This window comes from Oncorhynchus nerka, linkage group LG24 (genome assembly GCF_034236695.1).
Source record: "Oncorhynchus nerka isolate Pitt River linkage group LG24, Oner_Uvic_2.0, whole genome shotgun sequence".
Classification (NCBI taxonomy): domain Eukaryota; kingdom Metazoa; phylum Chordata; class Actinopteri; order Salmoniformes; family Salmonidae; genus Oncorhynchus; species Oncorhynchus nerka.
The window spans coordinates 47,692,002-47,715,192 of NC_088419.1; the positions used below are offsets into that span (position 1 = coordinate 47,692,002).

A 23,191-nucleotide genomic window follows, 5' to 3' on the forward strand; every position below is an offset into this window, starting at 1 on the left:
CCTTCTGCCAGTAGAGTGACTGAAATGTGTTGTTTTTCTCCTCATAGGGCCACTGTAGAGGAGGTGGAGGGGGATGTCGGGGAACTGGAGTCCAAACTTGACAAGGTGAGTAGGGTCCAGTTTTGGGTTTGGAGTAGGCTTGGGCAGTATACTACACATACAGGGGTATTTAGAAATAGCCACAGGATGGTTTTTCAAAACTATTTATTTGACCTTTAAAAATATATATATATTAGAATATTTGTTGCTAGCCTTCTTAGTCAACTTGGGCAATATGTTAAATCTGATTGCATACAACTGTTGAGCCAGTCAGGTGTTTATTTTTAAATAGTCCAGCTGTGTATTTGGTTTAACTTGCTAATTAAGTGGCCGAATCAGTAAGGAGTGGTTTTGTGTTTTTAGCAGCTCCTTGTGTACTAATACGGTACTACCATAAATCCTGGGATGAGAGGAGTACAGTATGACGATATAAACATTCGGATACTGCCCAACCCTAGTTTGGAGCAAAGATGATGGAAATCCTATTGTTTGCATTATGAACCACTCCCTGTTTATAAAAACCCTGTGTCTCGGTCCACTATAACTGGCCTGAGATCAGTACGAGATCACACCGAGTGATGCGGTGAGAGTCTCAAACTGTGAAGCTATGTACATAAGAGAGGTGTGAAGAAATCCCACTGGTAGGTCTATAAAGACCCTGAAGACAGTTACTGGAGTATTTCAATGGTTTGTTGGTGGAATTTATTTATGGAACTTATTTTTTGCAAGTTCACTCACTGATCCTGGATCTCCTGTGATTGCCACTGCATTGTTCTAGTCTCCCACCCTTTGGTCATCATGTATCTGACTCATTCCATACCCTGGTGTCACTTCCCTGTTGCATTGTAGTGGAAGGATCTGCTCCAGATGGGTTTGGTGTGACAGCAGGGTGGGGGGTGTGCCTTGAATAGGAGGCTAAAGTTCAGTCTTTTCTTAGAAACTAAGCCTTGCCATTGAGATAGAGAAAGCCCCCCACACAGCCAAGTTGATTATTAAAACAACACAGGCTTTATTGGGCCAATATTAAGACTCTTGAAGCACATTTCCCCTTGGATGTTAAAGTATATAAACTTCAGACAATAACACCCCCTCATTACAATAATTTACTATGGTGATATTGTCTAAATCATGGATGGGCAATTGGCGGTCCCCCTTTTGTAGACCTGCGGACCAATAAAACATTTTTATTTGGAGGGGGGGGCGACTCAGTCGGGGTCTCATCTGTACTGTTACACAAGGTGCAATTTCAAATTTGGTTGCGCATCAGCAGTCACTTAAATAGCCCATGTCAGCATTTGTTTTTTAGATTGGTAACTTAGTCTAGCAGCCAGCTATCTAAACATGTAATAAGCATGGTTGAATTACCGACTGGGGTGGGCCCCATTTGATAATTATCACATTTAAAACTGCAAACATTTGCCTCCACCCTATGACAAAATGTGTAGTATTGCAGGAAATGAAGCACGTGAAAGCTGGGGACCTCTTTAAAATAGTGGCCAGTCAACTCTGTTTTCACACACGATTGCGCAATGACTGGGATTATCAGAACATATGTTTCGCTAAGCTCTGTAGGCTTGGGCGCTCCAACACTGTTCCAGGGGTCCTATGCGCTTAGGTATTTGGCCACTTTAGTTTTGATACAAAACTTATCAAAACATACTGGGGCCCCTCCTGTTCAGCCTGTACATTAATGATCTGCCTTCTGTCTGTACTGGGTCTGAAGTTCAAATGTATGCAGATGATACAGTGATATATGTGCATGCAAAGAGCAAACAACAAGCTGCACAAGAACTCACTACTGTAATGGTCCAGGTTACAAAGTGGCTCAGTGACTCGTGTTTGCATCTCAATGTGAAAAAAACTGTTTGCATGTTCTTCACAAAGAGGGCAACAGATGCTACTGAGCCAGATGTCTATGTGTCAGGGGAGAAGCTCCAGGTGGTATCTGATTTTAAGTACCTTGGCATCATACTTGATTCCAACCTCTCTTTTAAAAAGCATGTGAAAAAGGTAATTCAAATAACTAAATTCAATCTAGCTAATTTCCGATTTATACGAAATTGTTTGACTACAGAGGTAGCAAAACTGTACTTCAAATCTATGATACTCCCCACTTAACATACTGCTTGACTAGTTGGGCCCAAGCTTGCTGTACAACATTAAAACCTATTCAGTCTGTCTACAAACAGGCTCTCAAAGTGCTTGATAGGAAGCCCAATAGCCATCATCATTGTCACATCCTTAGAAAGCATGAGCTCTTGAGTTGGGAAAATCTTGTGCAATACACCGACGCATGTCTTGTATTCAAGATCCTTAATGGCCTGGCTCCCCCTCCACTCAATATTTTTGTTAAACAGAAAACCCAGACATATGGCAGCAGATCCACAAGGTCTGCCATGAGAGGTGACTGTATAGTTCCCCTAAGGAAAAGCACCTTTAGTAAATCTGCATTCTCTGTGAGAGCTTCCCATGTCTGGAATACACTGCCATCAGACACACATAACTGCACCACATATCACACTTTCACAAAATGCTTGAAGACCTGGCTAAAGGTCAATCAGATTTGTGAACATGGTCCCTAGCTGTGTGTTGCCGCTTTCCATGTTGTCTGTTGTCTGTAGCTTGTGAGGTGTGGAAACACTTTGTTGCTTTTATGAATATTGTCTTGCTGCTTTTTGTTCTATGTTGCTCTGTCTGTATGCTATGTCTTGCTTGTCCTATGTTGCTATGTCTTGCTTGTTCTATGGTGCTATTGTCTATATTGTAATTGTTTTTAATAACCTGCCCAGGGACTGCGGTTGAAAATTAGCCGGCTGGCTAAAACCGGCACTTTTACTGAAACGTTGATTAATGTGCACTGTCCCTGTAAAAATAAAATAAACTAAACTAAACTATGGGCTAGGCTACATGAAACATGCAACTATGATTTTTAATATAGTCCATCAAAACTATTGTTTTTTCACACAATTGCATAGCCTATAGAAATGTTGAGCATTATGGGCTTATAGGATCACTTATTTCATTTCATATGTCAACTAGCTATGAGGAGCTGGCTCTTGCTGCGCAACAGGTTACCCTAAATTCCGCTCAAACTCTAAATGCCAAGGTTCTCATGAAGTGTTTGAATTTCGATTTAATTTGCATTGATTTCAGAGTGATTAGAGGGACAATGGAGCACTGAGCACCAGGCCATTAGCAACTGGCCGTTAGCAAGTTGGGTAGGCTACTAATGACCATCAGCGGCATCAGAGCTCGGTTTTGGAGAAGCCTAGTTACCGTGACTCAACAGTCAGGTGGAATATGACTGCGGTCATGACTCGTGACTGCAGGTGTGGTGGTAACGTAGCGACCCTATTTGTGAGCAGCAGTCAATGATGGCAGTAAGGGAAGTGAGCAGCTTTCTTCAGGGGGGAAATGCTAACTAAGCAAAGGTATCACAAGTGTCCTTGAAAATTAGGCATATAAACCGGTCGAATTTCACCTTAAACTACAGAATCTCTACTAAAGGCTCTCACTTTTGGTCATAGACCATGTCATGGAGTGAGGCTGTTTCTCGTAAGCACTAAAGCTATCAGACAGACCATAGCGGAACATTTAGCCTCTCCGCTTCCTTGCTTACTCTTGTGTGGGAGTGCATGAAGTCCAGGGTGTGTTTGTGGGATTACTTAACATTGAATTATGTCTGCCCGCAATGAGTCAAAAAAAAGTGTTAAATGTAGAGGGTTGCTTGTTAGTCTAATTACTGGTAGCTAATTTCTGATGAAGTTATTATGTTTGCACAAGCAAACAGCTGTTTCATTTTCAAACCTCTGAATTGTTTTGTTTATGTATCAAACTGCTATCTTTTGTCAGGAACACATTTCCAGTGTTAGAACACGGAACAGTGTCCTAAAGGGATGGCATGGAAAGCAAGCACTATTTCATCCATTAATCACTTCTGTCATCCCTCTCTCTCTTCTCTCTAGCTGGTGAAGCTATGCATCGGGATGATCGATGCCGGCAAGGCCTACAACACTGCCAATAAACAGTTTGTCAATGGAATCCGCGAGCTCGCTGCAAGCTCCACCAAAGATGATGTCATCGAGGTAAAAGAGCTACAGTAACCTAGCTTGAGCTTCGCAAGTCAAAACTGACCGCTTCTACTGTTAGAAAACCGCTGGTGTCCTCAACTATGTCCCTTTTAGGCTTGTGGGGCTCCTCTGTTATTTTCTCACACACATTTTTGCATTGAGTGGCCTGCATTTCCGCTCCTTTGTATATTTCCTTTACTTCCTGGGTCTGAAGTTCAGCCATAGTGCATTTTTCTGAAAGAATGTCCTTATTGTTGAAAAATTCTCCCTGAAGGCACCATTGTTGCTCAAATGGCTAAAGCGGCATAGCAGCACACGAGCAGGGTATTCAACCGGGGTCTGCAAAAAAAAAAAAATATATATTTTTTAATAATTGTCTTCTTTCTAATGATGTCAACTTTATTTCTAAACTCCTAATATTGAGCAAGTTATACTCATTGGAGTCTATGACACAGGCTTTGAAAAAGCACCCATAAGTACAGGGCACAACAAAGCTTTCTTGGCGTGGCGATACATTTTTGCCAACCTATAGCTCACCTTTGTTTAACCAGTTAAACGGCTGCATTTAGCGTCAATATGTTTGAATATAAATGTTTCTAGCTAATAGGCTATGTTCCAATTATGTGGGTAGGCCAAAATAATTAAACTATCTACCAAATCTGTTCATTTTAAAATGTTAATTCATTGCCATTATCATTTATCAGATAAGACAAGACGTGAAAATTCTTAACGTCTAACATGGGGGTCCCCGGGCAAGAAAAGGTTGAAGACCCCTGCACTAGAGCATTTCCTCATACACATACCTCAGTCACTGTTAGTAGGTTTTACTAGTCTGGAATTAAGTATTTATTATACCCTGTCGCTCATAACGGTCGTATGACAGGTGTTCATACAATAGGACTATTTTACATTGATGGATAGGTGTATAATTTATGGATAATACATTTTACTCTGAGACTAATGATTTACATAGAACTGTTCTATCCCATGTGTCTGTACATATTTATTTACTTTATCTCTGTTTTACAATTTTCTTTTTCCTCCCACAGTCCAGTCTCACAAAGTTTGCCGAGAGTCTGCAGGAGATGATCAACTATCACACGGTAAGGCGACATTTGATGTGAAACAGAACTTGGTGTGCTATACAGTATCTTTTTACAGCCTGAATTTAAAATGGATTACATTGAGATTTTGTCACTGATCTACTAACAATAACCCATAATGTCAAAGTGGAATTATGTTTTTAGAAATGTTTACAAATTAATAACAATTTAAAGCTGAGATGTCTTGAGTCAATAAGTATCCAACCCTTTTGTTATGGCAAGCCTAAATTACTTCAGGAGTAAAAATGGACTTAACAAGTCACGTAATAAGTTGCATGGACTCACTCTGTGTGCAATAATAGTGTTTAACATCATTTTTAAATTACCCTGTTCCCCACACATACAATTATGTGTAAGGTCCCTCAGTCGAGCAGTGAATGTCAAGCACAGATTCACCCACAAAGACCTGGGAGGTTTTCCAATGGTTCACAAAGAAGGGCACCTATTGGTAGATGGGTAAAAAAAGGCAGACATTGAATATCCCTTTGAGCATGGTGCAATTATTACAATTTGGATGGTGTATCAATACACCCAATCATGACAAAGATACAGGCGTCCTTCCTAACTCAGTTGCCGGAGAGGAAGGAAACTGCTCAGGGATTTAACCATGAGGCCAAGGGTGATTTTAAAACAGTTGGAGTTTAATGGCTGTGGTAGAAAACTGAGGATGGATCAACAACATTTGTTACTCCACAATACTAGCATACATGACATAGTGAAAAGAAGGAAGCCTGTACAGAATACAATTATGACTTAACATGGATCCTGTTTGCAATAAGGCACTAAAATAATACTGCAAAAAAATGGCAAAGAAATTAACTTTTTGTCAAGAATAAAAATATTTTGGGCAAATCCAACACAATACATAACTGAGTACCACTCTTAATATTTTCAAGCACGGTGATGGCTGCATCATGTTATGGGTATACTCCTCATCGGCAAGGACTAGAATGTTTTTTTGGGGGATAAAAAGAAACGGAATAGCGCTAAGCACAGTCAAACTCCTAGAGGAAAACTTGGTTCAGTCTGCTTTCCAACAGAAACTGGGAGACATATTCACCTTTCAGCAGGACAATAGCCTAAAACACAAGGCTAAATATACACTGCAGTTGCTTACCAAGACGCCATTGAATGTTCCTGAGTGGCCTAGTTACAGTGTTGACTTAAATTGGCTTGAAAATCTATGGCAAAACTTGAAAATGGCGGTCTAGCAATGATCAACAACAACTTGGTGGCTGACTAAATACTTTTTTGCCCCACTGTATTTATTAATTTAATGGTTCTCCCATCGATCAGGTTCCCGCCTATAAATATCAGAGCTTTTGGATTGACAAGGATTTAACGCCTAAAAAAAAACATACTGATGGGTTAGTTAAAAAGCAAAGATTTAAAGTGGGCTTTAAAAAAATATATATATATATATATATATATATATTTTTTTTTTATACATACATCTTGCCTCTCCCTAAACAGCAGGAAGCAGATTGTACAGTCAATTTTCTGCCAGTACTTGACTATGGTGACACCATTACCAGAATGCAGCAGCCACTACTCTTAAACCTTTGGATGCCGTCTACCATAGCACCCTTCGCTTTTTCACAGGTGACATTTTTAATACTCATCACTGCATCCTGTGTCAAAAGGTTGGCTGGTCCTCATTTAACGTCCCATAGATCACTTCACTATTCCCTTTTTGTTTCCGAGTTACCTAACTTCGTTGTTGAAGTATGAAAAATCAGTTACCAATCCCGTTCACAGGGTTGGTTACCCCTTGAGGTTCCTCGGGTAAAACCACTTTTAGTTTTAATGCGCTTCACTGCTGGAACAACTTGCAAAACTCATTACAACTAGATGTTCAGGTGCTACTCAGGCAGTTTAGGGTGTTTTTAATTGAGGACCTAGTAGCTGAGGACTGTAACTGTCATTTTGTGTTTTGTATTGATTGCTGTTTTGTTTTACATTATATTGGTTGTTGTATTGTTGTGATCAGGGCACCATTGGGAATGAGACCATGGACTCAATGGGTTTTCCCTGAATGAATAAATAAATATATAATAATAATACATTAAAAAAAACTATGCTTCCTAAACTCTAGAGCCCTCAAACTCAACTCTGGACCTCGAAGCCAGTTCCACTGCATATTTTAATTGTTCCCCTCTAATCAGGGACTAATATCGACATTGGACACCAGTTGAGTGCAATTAGAACAGGAAGAACATAACACCAGCAGGCTCTGAACCTCATAGGGTAAGAGTTGAATACCCCTGCCCTAAAGTCTGAGACCGTGACTCATCACTGGAGACCTCCCTAGTCCCTTCTTAGTGTCCTTCTTCCTCTCTATACTCCCTAAACCCCTAAAGGGCCACAGATCTAAGACTGTGACTCAACACTGGAGACTGCAGTGAATCTGTTTGTCACCAGAGCACGGGCCCTCCAGTCTTATTGTCTGGCCCTGCATCAGCAGGCTTAAATCAAATCAAATGTATTTATATAGCCCTTCGTACATCAGCTGATATCTCAAAGTGCTGTACAGAAACCCAGCCTAAAACCCCAAACAGCAAGCAATGCAGGTGTTGAAGCACGGTGGCTAGGAAAAAGTCCCTAGAAAGGCCAAAACCTAGCCTGGTTCCTCTCTAGGTTTCTTCCTATGTGGGGTGGCCAGTCCTCTTCTGGCTGTGCCGGGTGGAGATTGTAACAGAACCAAGATGTTCAAATGTTCATAAATGACCAGCATGGTCCAATAATAATAAGGCAGAACAGTTAACTGGAGCAGCAGCACGGCCAGGTGGACTGGGGACAGCAAGGAGTCATCATGTCAGGTAGTCCTGAGGCATGGTCCTAGGGCTCAGGTCCTCCGAGAGAAAGAAAGAGAGAATTAGAGAGAGCACACTTAAATTCACACAGGACACAAAATAGGACAGGAGAAGTACTCCAGATATAACAAACTGACCCTAGCCCCCCGACACATAAACTACTGCAGCATAAATACTGGAGGCTGAGATAGGAGGGGTCAGGAGACACTGTGGCCCCATCTGAGGACACCCCCGGACAGGGCCAGATAGGAAGGATATAACCCCACCCACTTTGCCAAAGCACAGCCCCCACACCACGAGAGGGATATCTTCAACCACCAACGTACCATCCTGAGACAAGGCTGAGTATAGCCCACAAAGATCTCAGCCACGGCACAACCCAAGGGGGGGGGCGCTTAACACCATGAGGGCTTCATCTTCGATGTCTCTGATGCTAATTTTGGTTTAGTTAGTTTTATGAGTCTGTGGCCTCTAACTAGTGAGAATGAACACAGCATGTCATTATTGAGCTGAAACCAGTAGGCTGTTGTGCTGGTGTGCATTAAAAAAGTACTCCTGAAAGGTACAAAGTCAGCCCGATCTATGCTGATTTTTTTATTTGTTTTGTGAGCCCACCTTTGAAGTAAAGGTACACACCCTGGTTAGAGGTGCTAACTTGCAGAACACACACACCATTCCCTGTAAAGAAATTGGTTTCATACACACTTCAGCTTGTAATAATTCAAATGTGAAAAGCTTGTGACTGTTACCCGGTTGCATAAAGTCATGTTTCTCTCCTTATAGATTTTGTTTGACCAGGCCCAGCGATCAGTCAAGACCCAGCTTCTAACTTTTGTGAAGGAGTAAGTAGGTTGAAATGAATGCTCCCTCATCATATTACTGCTAGTTGTATTCTTATTTTACACAATAACAATGGACAGTGTCTCTATTCAACATTCAAATGATTTGTGATAGATCATGGTCTAGGACTAAAATAACTAAGGAAGGAAATGACATAAATAAATTCACACAGCACCATAGCACAAGGAGGAATCTCAGTCACACAAACAGCACATGAATATGTATGAGGCGATCGATCGGTGGCAGTGTATCCGATACGATAAAGGATGGGATAACACACGGTCTGCAACGCATTGTGGAATACTATATTATTTGCTCAGTATTAAAGGGTGTGTAAAAAGTACAGCTTCTAAATGTTTCCTAACCTATTAGCTAATGCACCCACATTTTCCCAGACAGTTTATGTAAGAGTTTAAGCCTGCAGGGAAACCTCATTTGTTTCATTATGCAGGATTAGCCCGCTGCCTCAGCCTTTGCCCACACCACACACGGGCTAAACTCCTACATCAGCATTCTGCCCTATAAATTAAGAGCTCAAAACCATGTTCCCAAACAATTACTCACTCCTCCTTCTGTGGTCCAAAGGTGTCTTTATTTCACTCAAACAGTACAAGCCAAAGAACAAGATGTGGGCACTTGAGTTTAAGTTGTGTCCTTTGTCCCTCCGTTTGGAGTAAATAGTGTCCTCATATCTGTGCCAATTAATTCTAAATGTACATTTCACATTGCGAACACTAGCAAATGATTCAAGCTTTAACATTGTGTTCCACTTGGAAGTTGTGTCAGGGTGCATGTGAGGCAAATTTCCAAATAGTCGTTAATTGCTTTGTCAAATGATACTGCTGGTTACAAATCACCCCCAAAGCCTTTTGTAGACACATTTGTGAGGGAAATTAGATTTTAGGGCAATTGCTTCCCTTTAGTCACACACCTAATAAACTGAAATAGATTTACATTTACATTTAAGTCATTTAGCACACGCTCTTATCCAGAGCGACTTACAAATTGGTGCATTCACCTTATGACATCCAGTGGAGCAGCCACTTTACAATAGTGCATCTAAATATTTTAAGGGGGGTGAGAAGGATTACTTTATCCTATCCTAGGTATTCCTTAAAGAGGTGGGGTTCCAGGTGTCTCCGGAAGGTGGTGATTGACTCCGCTGTCCTGGCGTCGTGAGGGAGTTTGTTCCACCATTGGGGGGCCAGAGCAGCGAACAGTTTTGACTGGGCTGAGCGGGAACTGTACTTCCTCAGTGGTAGGGAGGCGAGCAGGCCAGAGGTGGATGAACGCAGTGCCCTTGTTTGGGTGTAGGGCCTGATCAGAGCCTGGAGGTCCTGAGGTGCCGTTCCCCTCACAGCTCCGTAGGCAAGCACCATGGTCTTGTAGCGGATGCGAGCTTCAACTGGAAGCCAGTGGAGAGAGCGGAGGAGCGGGGTGACGTGAGAGAACTTGGGAAGGTTGAACACCAGACGGGCTGCTGCGTTCTGGATGAGTTGTAGGGGTTTAATGGCACAGGCAGGGAGCCCAGCCAACAGCGAGTTGCAGTAATCCAGACGGGAGATGACAAGTGCCTGGATTAGGACCTGCGCCGCTTCCTGTGTGAGGCAGGGTCGTACTCTGCGGATGTTGTAGAGCATGAACCTACAGGAACGGGCCACCGCCTTGATGTTAGTTGAGAACGACAGGGTGTTGTCCAGGATCACGCCAAGGTTCTTAGCGCTCTGGGAGGAGGACACAGTGGAGTTGTCAACCGTGATGGCGAGATCATGGAACGGGCAGTCCTTCCCCGGGAGGAAGAGCAGCTCCGTCTTGCCGAGGTTCAGCTTGAGGTGGTGATCCGTCATCCACAGTGATATGTCTGCCAGACATGCAGAGATGCGATTCGCCACCTGGTCATCAGAAGGGGGAAAGGAGAAGATTAATTGTGTGTCGTCTGCATAGCAATGATAGGAGAGACCATGTGAGGTTATGACAGAGCCAAGTGACTTGGTGTATAGCGAGAATAGGAGAGGGCCTAGAACAGAGCCCTGGGGGACACCAGTGGTGAGAGCACGTGGTGAGGAGACGGATTCTCGCCACGCCACCTGGTAGGAGCGACCTGTCAGGTAGGACGCAATCCAAGCGTGGGCCGCGCCGGAGATGCCCAACTCGGAGAGGGTGGAGAGGAGGATCTGATGGTTCACAGTATCGAAGGCAGCCGATAGGTCTAGAAGGATGAGAGCAGAGGAGAGAGAGTTAGCTTTAGCAGTGCGGAGCGCCTCCGTGATACAGAGAAGAGCAGTCTCAGTTGAATGACTAGTCTTGAAACCTGACTGATTTGGATCAAGAAGGTCATTCTGAGAGAGATAGCGGGAGAGCTGGCCAAGGACGGCACGTTCAAGGGTTTTGGAGAGAAAAGAAAGAAGGGATACTGGTCTGTAGTTGTTGACATCGGAGGGATCGAGTGTAGGTTTTTTCAGAAGGGGTGCAACTCTCGCTCTCTTGAAGACGGAAGGGACGTAGCCAGCGGTCAGGGATGAGTTGATGAGCGAGGTGAGGTAAGGGAGAAGGTCTCCGGAGATGGTCTGGAGAAGAGAGGAGGGGATAGGGTCAAGCGGGCAGGTTGTTGGGCGGCCGGCCGTCACAAGACGCAAGATTTCATCTGGAGAGAGAGGGGAGAAAGAGGTCAGAGCACAGGGTAGGGCAGTGTGAGCAGAACCAGCGGTGTCGTTTGACTTTTTGAGCAAACGAGGATCGGATGTCGTCGACCTTCTTTTCAAAATGGTTGACGAAGTCATCTGCAGAGAGGGAGGAGGAGGGGGAGGGGGATTCAGGAGGGAGGAGAAGGTGGCAAAGAGCTTCCTAGGGTTAGAGGCAGATGCTTGGAATTTAGAGTGGTAGAAAGTGGCTTTAGCAGCAGCGACAGAAGAGGAAAATGTAGAGAGGAGGGAGTGAAAGGATGCCAGGTCCGCAGGGAGGCGAGTTTTCCTCCATTTCCGCTCGGCTGCCCGGAGCCCTGTTCTGTGAGCTCGCAATGAGTCGTCGAGCCACGGAGCGGGAGGGGAGGACCGAGCCGGCCTGGAGGATAGGGGACATAGAGAGTCAAAGGATGCAGAAAGGGAGGAGAGGAGGGTTGAGGAGGCAGAATCAGGAGATAGGTTGGAGAAGGTTTGAGCAGAGGGAAGAGATGATAGGATGGAAGAGGAGAGAGTAGCGGGGGAGAGAGAGCGAAGGTTGGGACGGCGCGATACCATCCGAGTAGGGGCAGTGTGGGAAGTGTTGGATGAGAGCGAGAGGGAAAAGGATACAAGGTAGTGGTCGGAGACTTGGAGGGGAGTTGCAATGAGGTTAGTGGAAGAACAGCATCTAGTAAAGATGAGGTCGATCGTATTGCCTGCCTTGTGAGTAGGGGGGGAAGGTGAGAGGGAGAGGTCAAAAGAGGAGAGGAGTGGAAAGAAGGAGGCAGAGAGGAATGAGTCAAAGGTAGACGTGGGGAGGTTAAAGTCGCCCAGAACTGTGAGAGGTGAGCCGTCCTCAGGAAAGGAGCTTATCAAGGCATCAAGCTCATTGATGAACTCTCCGAGGGAACCTGGAGGGTGATAAATGATAAGGATGTTAAGCTTGAAAGGGCTGGTAACTGTGACAGCATGGAATTCAAAGGAGGCGATAGACAGATGGGTAAGGGGAGAAAGAGAGAATGACCACTTGGGAGAGATGAGGATCCCGGTGCCACCACCCCGCTGACCAGAAGCTCTCGGGGTGTGCGAGAACACGTGGGCGGACGAAGAGAGAGCAGTAGGAGTAGCAGTGTTATCTGTGGTGATCCATGTTTCCGTCAGTGCCAAGAAGTCGAGGGACTGGAGGGAGGTATAGGCTGAGATGAACTCTGCCTTGTTGGCCGCAGATCGGCAGTTCCAGAGGCTACCGGAGACCTGGAACTCCACGTGGGTCGTGCGCGCTGGGACCACCAGATTAGGGTGGCCGCGGCCACGCGGTGTGGAGCGTTTGTATGGTCTGTGCAGAGAGGAGAGAACAGGGATAGACAGACACATAGTTGACAGGCTACAGAAGAGGCTACGCTAATGCAAAGGAGATTGGAATGACAAGTGGACTACACGTCTCGAATGTTCAGAAAGTTGAGCTTACGTAGCAAGAATCTTATTGACTAAAATGATTAAAAAATGATACAGTACTGCTGAAGTAGGCTTGCTGGCAGTGGCTGCGTTGTTGACTTTGTAGGCTAGCTGGCAGTGGCTGCGTTGTTGATTCGGGGGCTAGCTGGCTAGCTAGCAGTGTTGATTACGTTACGTTGCGTTAAAAGAACGACAATAGCTGGCTAGGTAACCTAGAAAATCGCTCTAGACTACACAATTATCTTTGATACAGAGACGGCTATGTAGCTAGCTATGTAGCTAACTACGATCAAACAAATCAAACCATTGTACTGTAATGAAATGAAATGAAAATGTGATACTACCTGTGGAGCGAGGCGGAATGCGACCGGGTTGTTGAGTTCTAATCGATAGACGTTGGCTAGCTGTTGGCTAGCTAGCAGTGACTCCTACGTTAAGGACGACAAATAGCTGGCTGCGTTGTTGATTCAGGGGCTAGCTGGCTAGCTAGCTAGCAGTGTTGATTACGTTACGTTGCGTTAAAAGAACGACAATAGCTGGCTAGGTAACCTAGAAAATCGCTCTAGACTACACAATTATCTACACAATTATCTTTGATACAGAGACGGCTATGTAGCTAGCTATGTAGACGGTGGGCGTTAGCTAGCTGGCTAGCTGCTGGGCAGATACGTTAGGACGACGAAATACGATAATTACGCAATTATCTTTGATACAAAGACGGCTATGTAGCTAGCTAAGAAGAAATTGCTAAGATTAGACAAATCAAACCGTTGTACTATAATGAAATGTAATGAAAAGTTATACTACCTGCAGACCGAAGTGCAGACCGAAGTGCGGATACGACTGCTCGCTCCAAACGAGCATGAGATACTTTTTCCTCTAATGATTGACATTAGCTAGATTGTTTGTTCAATGTTTCCCATTTCTTCTTTTCTGCTTTGTGAGTGGCTTCATTCCACTCACAAAGGCGAAAATCAGAAATGGGATCCTTCTTGCTTACCGGTATTTGGGCGATTATGCGATTGTAGCCACTTGCTCTGGTTGTTTTTCAAACCGTGAAAACCACAAAACCTTCTCTATACAACGCATACAACCAAAACATGACTACAAAGAAAAAATTGAATGCCTTCGAGAGAAAGGTCTATACTCCTGGATTTGAAGTTTAATTTTTTAAAATTTTATTAGATTGACAAAGATTTAGCAGAGGTGTGACTTCCTCATTATCATACCTGTTTCTTATGTTTCACCTCCCGCCCTTAGGGACCTACGTAAGTTCAAAGAGTCCAAGAAGCAGTTTGACAAGGTGAGCGAGGAGAAGGAAGCGGCGCTGACTAAGAATGCCCAGGTGCCGCGCAACAAGCAGCACGAGGTGGAGGAGGCCACCAACATCCTGACGGCCACACGCAAGTGCTTCCGCCACATCGTCCTCGACTATGTCCTTCAGGTACAGATCCAGGATCAGCTTACTTTAGAAATCCTTAACTTAACCTTTAGTGTTAACATCCTTAAACTGACCTATGAAGAATTAAACACAGACTGAGGTTCACCAGTGGAAAGCAACATCGGGGTGAATGTTTTTGTTTCAGCCCTGCTCTAAAACTTGGTTCAGCTAATCAAGATTTTGCTGAGCAGTTGATTGATTTAATCAGGTGTGACAGTGTTAGTCTGAAACACTAGACCGTAGTCTCCAGGACTAGGGTTGGTGACCACTATTGTTCAGTAGCATTTTACGTATGGTGAATGGTCTGGCACAAGGGTGAGTTTACCCCCCATTCCAGTGTTCCAATGTTAACTTCTTTAAGCATCTTTGATGAAAGGCTGTAGCCTGAAAGTAAGGCCAACTATCAATTATTTCCGTACAATGTCATACAGACCCTGATTAGAGGCTTAACACTTGGGTATACTCCGTCTACAGGTCCAACACGAACAGAAATTTTCACGGAGCCTCAGTCTTTTTTTCTTCTGATAGATACAAAGTGTTATAGGACTTTCTTTCATACTATTCTGAAGTTCCTAGCTTGTCAAACCCATATGGCTCTACAGTTTGTGCTATGTTCCCCCGATTGCTAAGCTGACCTTTCACATTGGAGAGTAGTCATGTATACAGCCGTACCTTCATTGCCTCGTCTTCTCCTGGGCTGCAATGATGATGAATGGGCCATGTCGGCTGATAAGGGGGCCAGGCAGCTTAGCATTAGCTATAGCTTGGGTTTCATAGTGTTGCTGTGAATGGGGAAGTGGACTGCATTTACTAGCACATAGGGCTGCACATTTTGGGGAATATTCATAGGTGGAAACTTTCTGTGGGAATTAACAGGAACATATGGGAATTAACATAAATATATGCAAATTAATATTAATACCGTTTAAATGTAGATATTTTTTGCATTGGATATATTTACCATATCATATGGAGACAGAAACATACACATTTTACCCTATCATAAGTATACATAATTGCAAATTATTAAATACTTCCAATAGAAGACATTTTTTTTTTGCGAATTTAACTTTAATTAAATGAGATGATTCATCACATGGGATGATTTCACTGAACAACAAAAGAAAGGGAATATGGAATGATCCCCAATGATCCATTGCATCTCACAAAAAATGTTTTCAACATACAGTGGGGAGAACAAGTATTTGACACACTGCCGATTTTGCAGGTTTTCTTTCTTACAAAGCATGTAGAGGTCTGTCATTTTTATCATAGGTACACTTCAACTGTGAGAGACGGAATCTAAAACAAGAATCCAGAAAATCACATTGTATGATTTTTAAGTAATTAATTTGCATTTTATTGCATGACATAAGTATTTGATCACTTACCAACCAGTAAGAATTCTGGCTCTCACAGACCTGTTAGTTTTTCTTTAAGAAGCCCTCCTGTTCTCCACTCATTACCTGTATTAACTGCACCTGTTTGAACTCGTTACCTGTATAAAAGACACCTGTCCACACACTCAATCAATCAGACTCCAACCTCTCCACAATGGCCAAGACCAGAGAGCTGTGTAAGGACATCAGGGATAAAATTGTATACCTGCACAAGGCTGGGATGGGCTACAGGACAATAGGCAAGCATATGCCCCTGAACAGGCATTTAACCCACTGTTCCTAGGCCTTCATTGAAAATAAGAATTTGTTCTTAACTGACTTGCCTAGTTAAATAAAGGTGTAAAAAAATAAAATAAAATAAAAAGCAGCTTGGTGAGAAGGCAACCACTATTGGCGCAATTAACCCTCGGTTTGGGGCTCCATGTAAGATCTCACCTTGTGGGGCATCAATGATCATGAGGAAGGTGAGGGATCAACCCAGAACTACACGGCAGGAACTGGTCAATGACCTGAAGAGAGCTGGGACCACAGTCTCAAAGAAAACCATTAGTAACACTACGCCGTCATGGATTAAAATCCTGCAGCGCACGCAAGGCACCCCTGCTCAAGCCAGCGCATGTCCAGGCCTGTCTGAAGTTTGCCAATGACCATCTGGATGATCCAGAGGAGGAATGGGAGAAGGTCATGTGGTCTGATGAGACAAAAATAGAGCATTTTGGTCTAAACCCCACTTGCCGTGTTTGGAGGAAGAAGAAGGATGAGTACAACCCCAAGAACACCATCCCAACCGTGAAGCATGGAGGTGGAAACATCATTCTTTGGGGATGCTTTTCTGCAAAGGGGACAGGACAACTGCACCGTATTGAGGGGAGGATGGATGGGGCCATGTATCGCGAGATCTTGGCCAACAACCTCCTTCCCTCAGTAAGAGCATTGAAGATGGGTCATGGCTGGGTCTTCCAGCATGACAACGACCCGAAACACACATCCAGGGCAACTAAGAAGCATCTCAAGGTCCTGGAGTGGCCTAGCCAGTCTCCAGATCTGAACCCAATAGAAAATCTTTGGAGGGAGATGAAAGTCCGTATTGCCCAGCGACAGCACCGAAACCTGAAGGATCTGGAGAAGGTCTGTATGGAGGAGTGGGCCAAAATCCCTGCTGCAGTGTGTGCAAACCTGGTCAAGAACTACAGGAAACGTATGATCTCTGTAATTGCAAACAAAGGTTTCTGTACCAAATATTAAGTTCTGCTTTTCTAATTTCTCTCACAGTTGAAGTGTACTTATGCAAAAAAATTACAGACCTCTACATGCTTTGTAAGTAGGAAAACCTGCAAAATCGGCAGTGTATCAAATACTTGTTCTCCCCACTGTACATCTGTAAAATGATAGTCTAGAAACTAAAGCTTTGGTTGTCTTCCTCTCAGGCTTCCATGTTTTCTCCCTGGACCTCCTCAATGTCCACCTCTTGAACATCAGACTCTGAGGCCTCATCTTCACTGTCACTTTCCAACCTTGTTGAGGATGGCTCGTTGTCATGCTCAAAAAGCCTAAAATGAGCCCGGTTGGCCACCAATTTTCCAACCCTTATATTGGTCAGCCTGTTGCCTGCTTTGGTGTGTGTGTTCCCAAACAAGGACCAGTTGCGTTCTGAGTGGGCTGATGTTGGTGGGATTTGAAGGATGATGGAGGCAACGGGGGAAAGAGCCTCAGATCCACAAAGTCCCTTCCACTAGGTGGCTGATGAGATATGTTGACACAACTGCCATATTGCATCTCCATCCCAAAGCCTTTGCTTGGAAGTGTACTTCGCCAGACTGCCAAGAACCTTACCTTCATCCAGGCCAAGGTAGTGATGACACCATAGGTCTTGTTGATCTCTGCACCAGACAGGATGCTTTTGCCAGCATACTTGGGGTCCAACATGTACGCTGCAGCGTGTATGGGCTTCAGGCAGAAGTCTTCACACTTTTTGATGTATTTCAGAACTGCAGTTTCCTCTGCATGTAGCAACAGTGAAGTGGGCAGGGCAGTACGGATTTATTCTCTTACATCTGCAAGCAGAGTCTGAACATCAGCCAGGATGGCATTGTCTTCCTCAATCTGCAATGGCTACTGCTATAGGTTTCAGGAGTTTCAGGCTGCTTACCACGCTCTCCCAAAATACATAATCCAGGAGGATCCTCTTGATGGCGCTGTCCATATTGGCAGACTGTGATATATGGCCATTTCTTGGAGAGACTCCTTCCCCTCCAGGAGACTGTCAAACATGATGACAACACTACCCCAACGGGTGTTGCTGGGCAGCTTCAATGTGGTGCTCGTATTCTTCTCACTTTGCTTGGTGAGGTAGATTTCTGCTATAACTTGATGACCCTTCACATACTTAACCATTTCCTTAGCTCTCTTGTAGAGTGTATCCATTGTTTTCGGTGCCATGATGTTCTTGAGGAGTAGATTCAATGCATGAGCAGCACAGCCAATGGGTGTGATGTGAGGGTAGGACTCCTACACTTTAGACCAAGCAGCCTTCATGTTCGCAGCATTGTCTGTCATGAGTGAAAATACCTTCTGTGGTCCAAGGTCATTGATGACTGCCTTCAACTCATCTGCAATGTAGAGACCGGTGTATCTGTTGTCCCTTGTGTCTGTGCTCTTGTAGAATACTGGTTGACGGGTGGAGATTACGTTGTTAATTATTCCTTGCCCACGAACATTTGACCACCCATCAGAGATGATTGCAATACAGTAGTCTGCTTTCTCTATGATTTGCTTGACCTGCACTTGAACTCTGTTGAACTCTGTATCCAGCAAATGAGTAGATAAAGCATGTCTGGTTGGAGAGGTGTATGCTGGGTGAAGAACATTCAGAGATCTCTTCCAATACACATTGACTGTGAGCATCAGAGGTCAGCATTTCTCTGACTACATTTCTCCATTGAGTCAAAAAATCTTCTGATTCCAGGAGGACCATGAGCTGTTGCTATCGTTATGGTGTCTGATTCATCATTTTCACCTCGAATTGAAGTAGAGAGAGCCTTTTGTCAGAGGTTGCTTGTTGTGAGCGCTGAGGGAACTTTATGCACTTGGCCAGATGATTCTTCATCTTTGTTGCATTCTTCACATATTATTTGGCACAGTATTTGCAAATGTACACCGCTTTTCCTTCATTAGCTGCAGCGAAATGTCTCACATCAGATAGTGCCCCTGGCATTTTCCTGTAAAGATTAGAAAAAAAAATGTTTAAAAAAACAAAATACAATTCCATGCACAGATAAATAGTTAAGCAGTTCGATTAAACAACTCCTTTGTAAGATTAAAAAAACACTCTTCAGTTAGCAGGCTCAAGCAAGCTAAACCCCACATGGTTGTAAAAACTAACTAGCAGAAATGGTTAACAAGTTAAAAAAAAAATATTTAAACAGATTTTGATGTAGGCTACTGTTTACTAGTTAACAAAAACTCATGTATCTGTTATAAAATATATTCACCCTACCCAATATTGTAATCAAAACTTACCAGAAAGCATGTAGTCCTTGGCTCAAACAGGTAGTGTGGGCTCAATAACATCTCATTAGTGTGCAAGATCTTGAGAATCAGCTGTACATGTGATGGAAGAGTGCACTTCACATATGATGGAAGAATGCATGCAGGGGGTTGCAATTCCATTGAATTGGGGATATTTTAACCAAAATATGCCACAAGACCTAGAATTGCCTTATGTGTATCCCACAAATTTGTTGAATTTAAGCAAATTTCCCCCAATTCCAGGGCTTAACTCCCCATGGAAAATTTCCGGAAAATTTCCTGGAAAGTGTCCGACCGTTTGCAACCATACTAGCATGCACGTTTTACAATCACAGCAGTGTTCTGCAAGGGCTGCCCAATAATTTATCAAAGCCTTCCCCTTGAAGAGGTAGTGCGGTATCGAGCTCGCTTGCTATCAATCAAGTCCTCCGAAAATGTATAAGCCTGGAAAGCAAGGCTGATTTTAAAGGGGCATTCCATTGAAGTTCCACATTTTAATATGTTGTTATTTTCCACATGAGAGTCCGCAGCATGTCAACAACACCTTCCTTAGCAGCTATAATGGAACATTTAGATGTTTATCAATTGACATGGACACAGTTCTTTAAGTTGCTCAATGTCCTCTCAACTGCCCAGCCTGAAAACAACCTTCCACTGGTCTCAAACCTTTCCGCTTTTGCAGATTTATGAAAGAAAGTAAAAGCGAGGAGAGTAGAATTGAGTAGATGCAATACACCTATCCCATTCCTAGGGCCTGCTTCTACCTATCCAGTTCCTACAACATCTATAGTGATGTAGTTCTGGCTAATTATACATTATTCATGATGCCCATTTAATGGGAACCAATTAACTTTAAATGCATTTGAAGTTCATTGGTGGGTACTAGGAGTATTTGATTCAATCATTTCACTAGTACAGTGCTCTCTTTTTCTCATATACACATGCGCTCACACACACTGGTGACCCAATCAAACTGTGAGCTTTTCTTTCTACCCACACAGATCAATGTACTCCAGTCTAAGAGAAGATCGGAAATCCTCAAATCGGTAAATATTGTTTTCTATGAAAATAACCATATGAACTTAACTGTTGTTCCCATGTCTTTTGCCTCGTGTACGACGTCTCTGATTGGTATGTTCCTGTCCGTAGATGCTGTCCTTCATGTACGCCCACCTGACCTTCTTCCACCAGGGTTACGACCTCTTCAGTGAACTACAACCTCTCATGAAACAGCTGGGGGGACAGGTAGGCCTTTATCCCATTTACTCCCATTAAACTGTAACTGTATCTCCACCTGGCCCATCCGAATGCATAGTGGTTCTTAAACCTCTGCTCGGGGATCCCCAGATGTTTTACAATTCACCTAGTTAAGGGCTTGATGTTGATAAGTTGCCAAGTCGAATCAGGTGTGCTAGCTCTGGGGGGGGGGTCCCCGAGGAGATGTTTGAAAACCACTGTCCCCTCAGCGCTAACACACCTGATTCAACTTGGCAGCTTATCATCAAGCTCTTACTCTCTATACAGAAAGGTAAAGCCATGCCAGGCAACGCTTTTCCTCCATGCCAAGGAGTTGAACTAGGGTGAAAAGTAATTGCTTCGGCCCACAAACCAAACTGTTGTCCATTATTTTTGCTGGGTGCACACATGTACAAAAATGTGCCCTAGTTTAGTTCAGTGGCACTAGGTGGAGCCAACCAACACTAGGCCTGTGGCCAGTGATGATGCACTTTCATTGTGTGTGTCATGGTCACTGGTAGCGCTGACCTGATGCGATACTATCATGATCCTTAGGTGCCGATACTGTATGTATTGCAATTTGATATTGCTCACTATATGTCTGCTGCAGAGAGAAGAGAAAGCATGAGAAAACAAGTTTTGATCAGTCAGGCAAAAAAAAGTACTGAAGAGGTATTGGCTCACTATTTAAAAAGAAGATGGAGAACATGCTTTTGGATAAAACAAACTGGAGTTTCGGCTCAGGCACAGACAACTAGCACTAGCTAACGCTACCCACTGTAGCAAATGTTAATAATTGGCACTAGGTGGGGTGAAATATGGAGTGAAATATCGATGTAATATCATCCAAAAAGAATATGTAACTATGGATCACCCCCCCCCCATCACTGGTCAGATATATCAGCAGCTTCATCTGGACCAGGGGGAGTTTAAACTAGGGTTGGGCGAAATGGCCAAAGCATCATATCACATTTTTTTTTTTAATTGACGGTTTGACAGCATTTTATGTTTTGTGAGTAGTGCGTGACCCCAGGGTGGCAACACAAACATTCTAAGTGATTTCAATGGGTCTTTCTCCATTCTGATTGTTTTATACTGTTCAGTTCAACTTCAAACTAAAAATGATTTTCTGCATTTTCATACATTTCTACATTTCCTGCACTCATTTGAGATAATTTCCACACTGCCACGTAGGGCTGCATGATATGGGCAAACAATTTAGGCTTTATTTTTAACCAAATGCTGCAATTGATTTAGAGCAAAACACTTGGGTGAACTGTTGGAATCATGGAAATCTAATGATTATTCTAATTATATAGTTATAATATAATAGTGGGCACTTTAAATAGTGTTTTTTGACATGACACCGAATGAAGATGCCAGGGAGGAGTTATTGTGACAGGGTAGGATCCAAAGTGTTTCCTAGGGGACACTATAATCTTTGGCTACGTTGAATGTAGCTAACATATTCATGCTTCACATATTCCTCTTTGATTTAGAAGATACTGTTGCACAAACAACATGCTGATTTATACCATCACTGGTATTATCTGGCTGTATAGCTAATTACGTTTGCTCTGACTCTGTACATTTATTAGCTAGTTAGCTAGCTAGCCAGCTAACTAGAGATTAGCTTTAGCGGCTATCAAAATTGAGTCCTAACTTGCTAATAAAAGACAAATTAGCTGTTTGCAGATGTAAGGAACACAAACAAATAGTGTAATGATAGAACGCTAGTAAATTTATATTAAGAAGCACATTTAAAGTAGCATCGTTGTCATTAACATTGTTGCATGTGCTGCATTGACCATGAAGACTGAACGCAAATGTCGCGTGGTCGAGGAACAACAAATGCACTCCTTGAGTGACGGGGCGAGACTAGGTCTGTGTGGAAAGCGGCATGGCGAGAGCGGAGAGAGATGACTCAAGTAGTGAAGTAAACTATAAAAATGGACTTTACACACGGCAAATCACATTTAACCTCTCTAGGGTAGGGGGCAGCATTCGGAATTTTGGATGAAATGCATGCCCAAATTAAACCGCCTGCTACTCAGGCCCAGAAGATATGATGTGCATATAACTGGTAGATTTGGATAGAAAACACTCTAAAGTTTCCAAAACTGTTAAAATAGTGTCTGAGTATAACAGAACTGATTTGGCAGGTGAAAACCTGAGAAAAATCCACTCATGAAGTATTTTTTGGGGGGTTTTGTACTTTTCTATTCAATGCCATTACAGTATCCATTAACTTAGGACTCAATTTGCAGTTCCTATGCCTTCCACTAGATGTTAACCGTCTTTAGAAATGGTTTCAGGCTTGTATTCTTATAAATGAGGGAGTATGACCAGTCTGAATGAGTGGACCCTGACGTGTCACAGAGCTTTTTCATGCGCAATCCCGAGAGAGTGCATTTCTTGTTTACCTTTTATTTTGACGACGTTATTGTCCGGTTGAAATATTATAGATACTTTAGGCTAAAACAACCTGAGGATGGAATATAAACATCTTTTGACATGTTTCTATGAACTTTGCGGATACAATTTAGATTTTTTTTGGTCTGCCTGTTTTGACTGGGTTTGAGCCTGTGGATTACTGAAGAAAACAA

General features: G+C 43.3%; 1 protein-coding gene across 3 annotated transcripts in view; it reads left to right on the forward strand.

Annotated features, from left to right (window-relative positions):
- Positions 1–23,191, forward strand: part of LOC115108059 (arf-GAP with coiled-coil, ANK repeat and PH domain-containing protein 2) — a 114,613-nt gene that overhangs the window by 48,524 nt on the left and 42,898 nt on the right. For all 3 annotated transcript variants that reach the window (XM_065008930.1, XM_029631980.2, XM_065008931.1), the window contains exons 2-8: positions 48–105; positions 4,005–4,124; positions 5,159–5,212; positions 8,809–8,867; positions 14,241–14,424; positions 20,351–20,395; positions 20,499–20,594. In XM_065008930.1, coding sequence (XP_064865002.1) covers positions 48–105; positions 4,005–4,124; positions 5,159–5,212; positions 8,809–8,867; positions 14,241–14,424; positions 20,351–20,395; positions 20,499–20,594 — 616 coding nt within the window. The remainder of the gene's footprint in view (positions 1–47; positions 106–4,004; positions 4,125–5,158; positions 5,213–8,808; positions 8,868–14,240; positions 14,425–20,350; positions 20,396–20,498; positions 20,595–23,191) is intronic.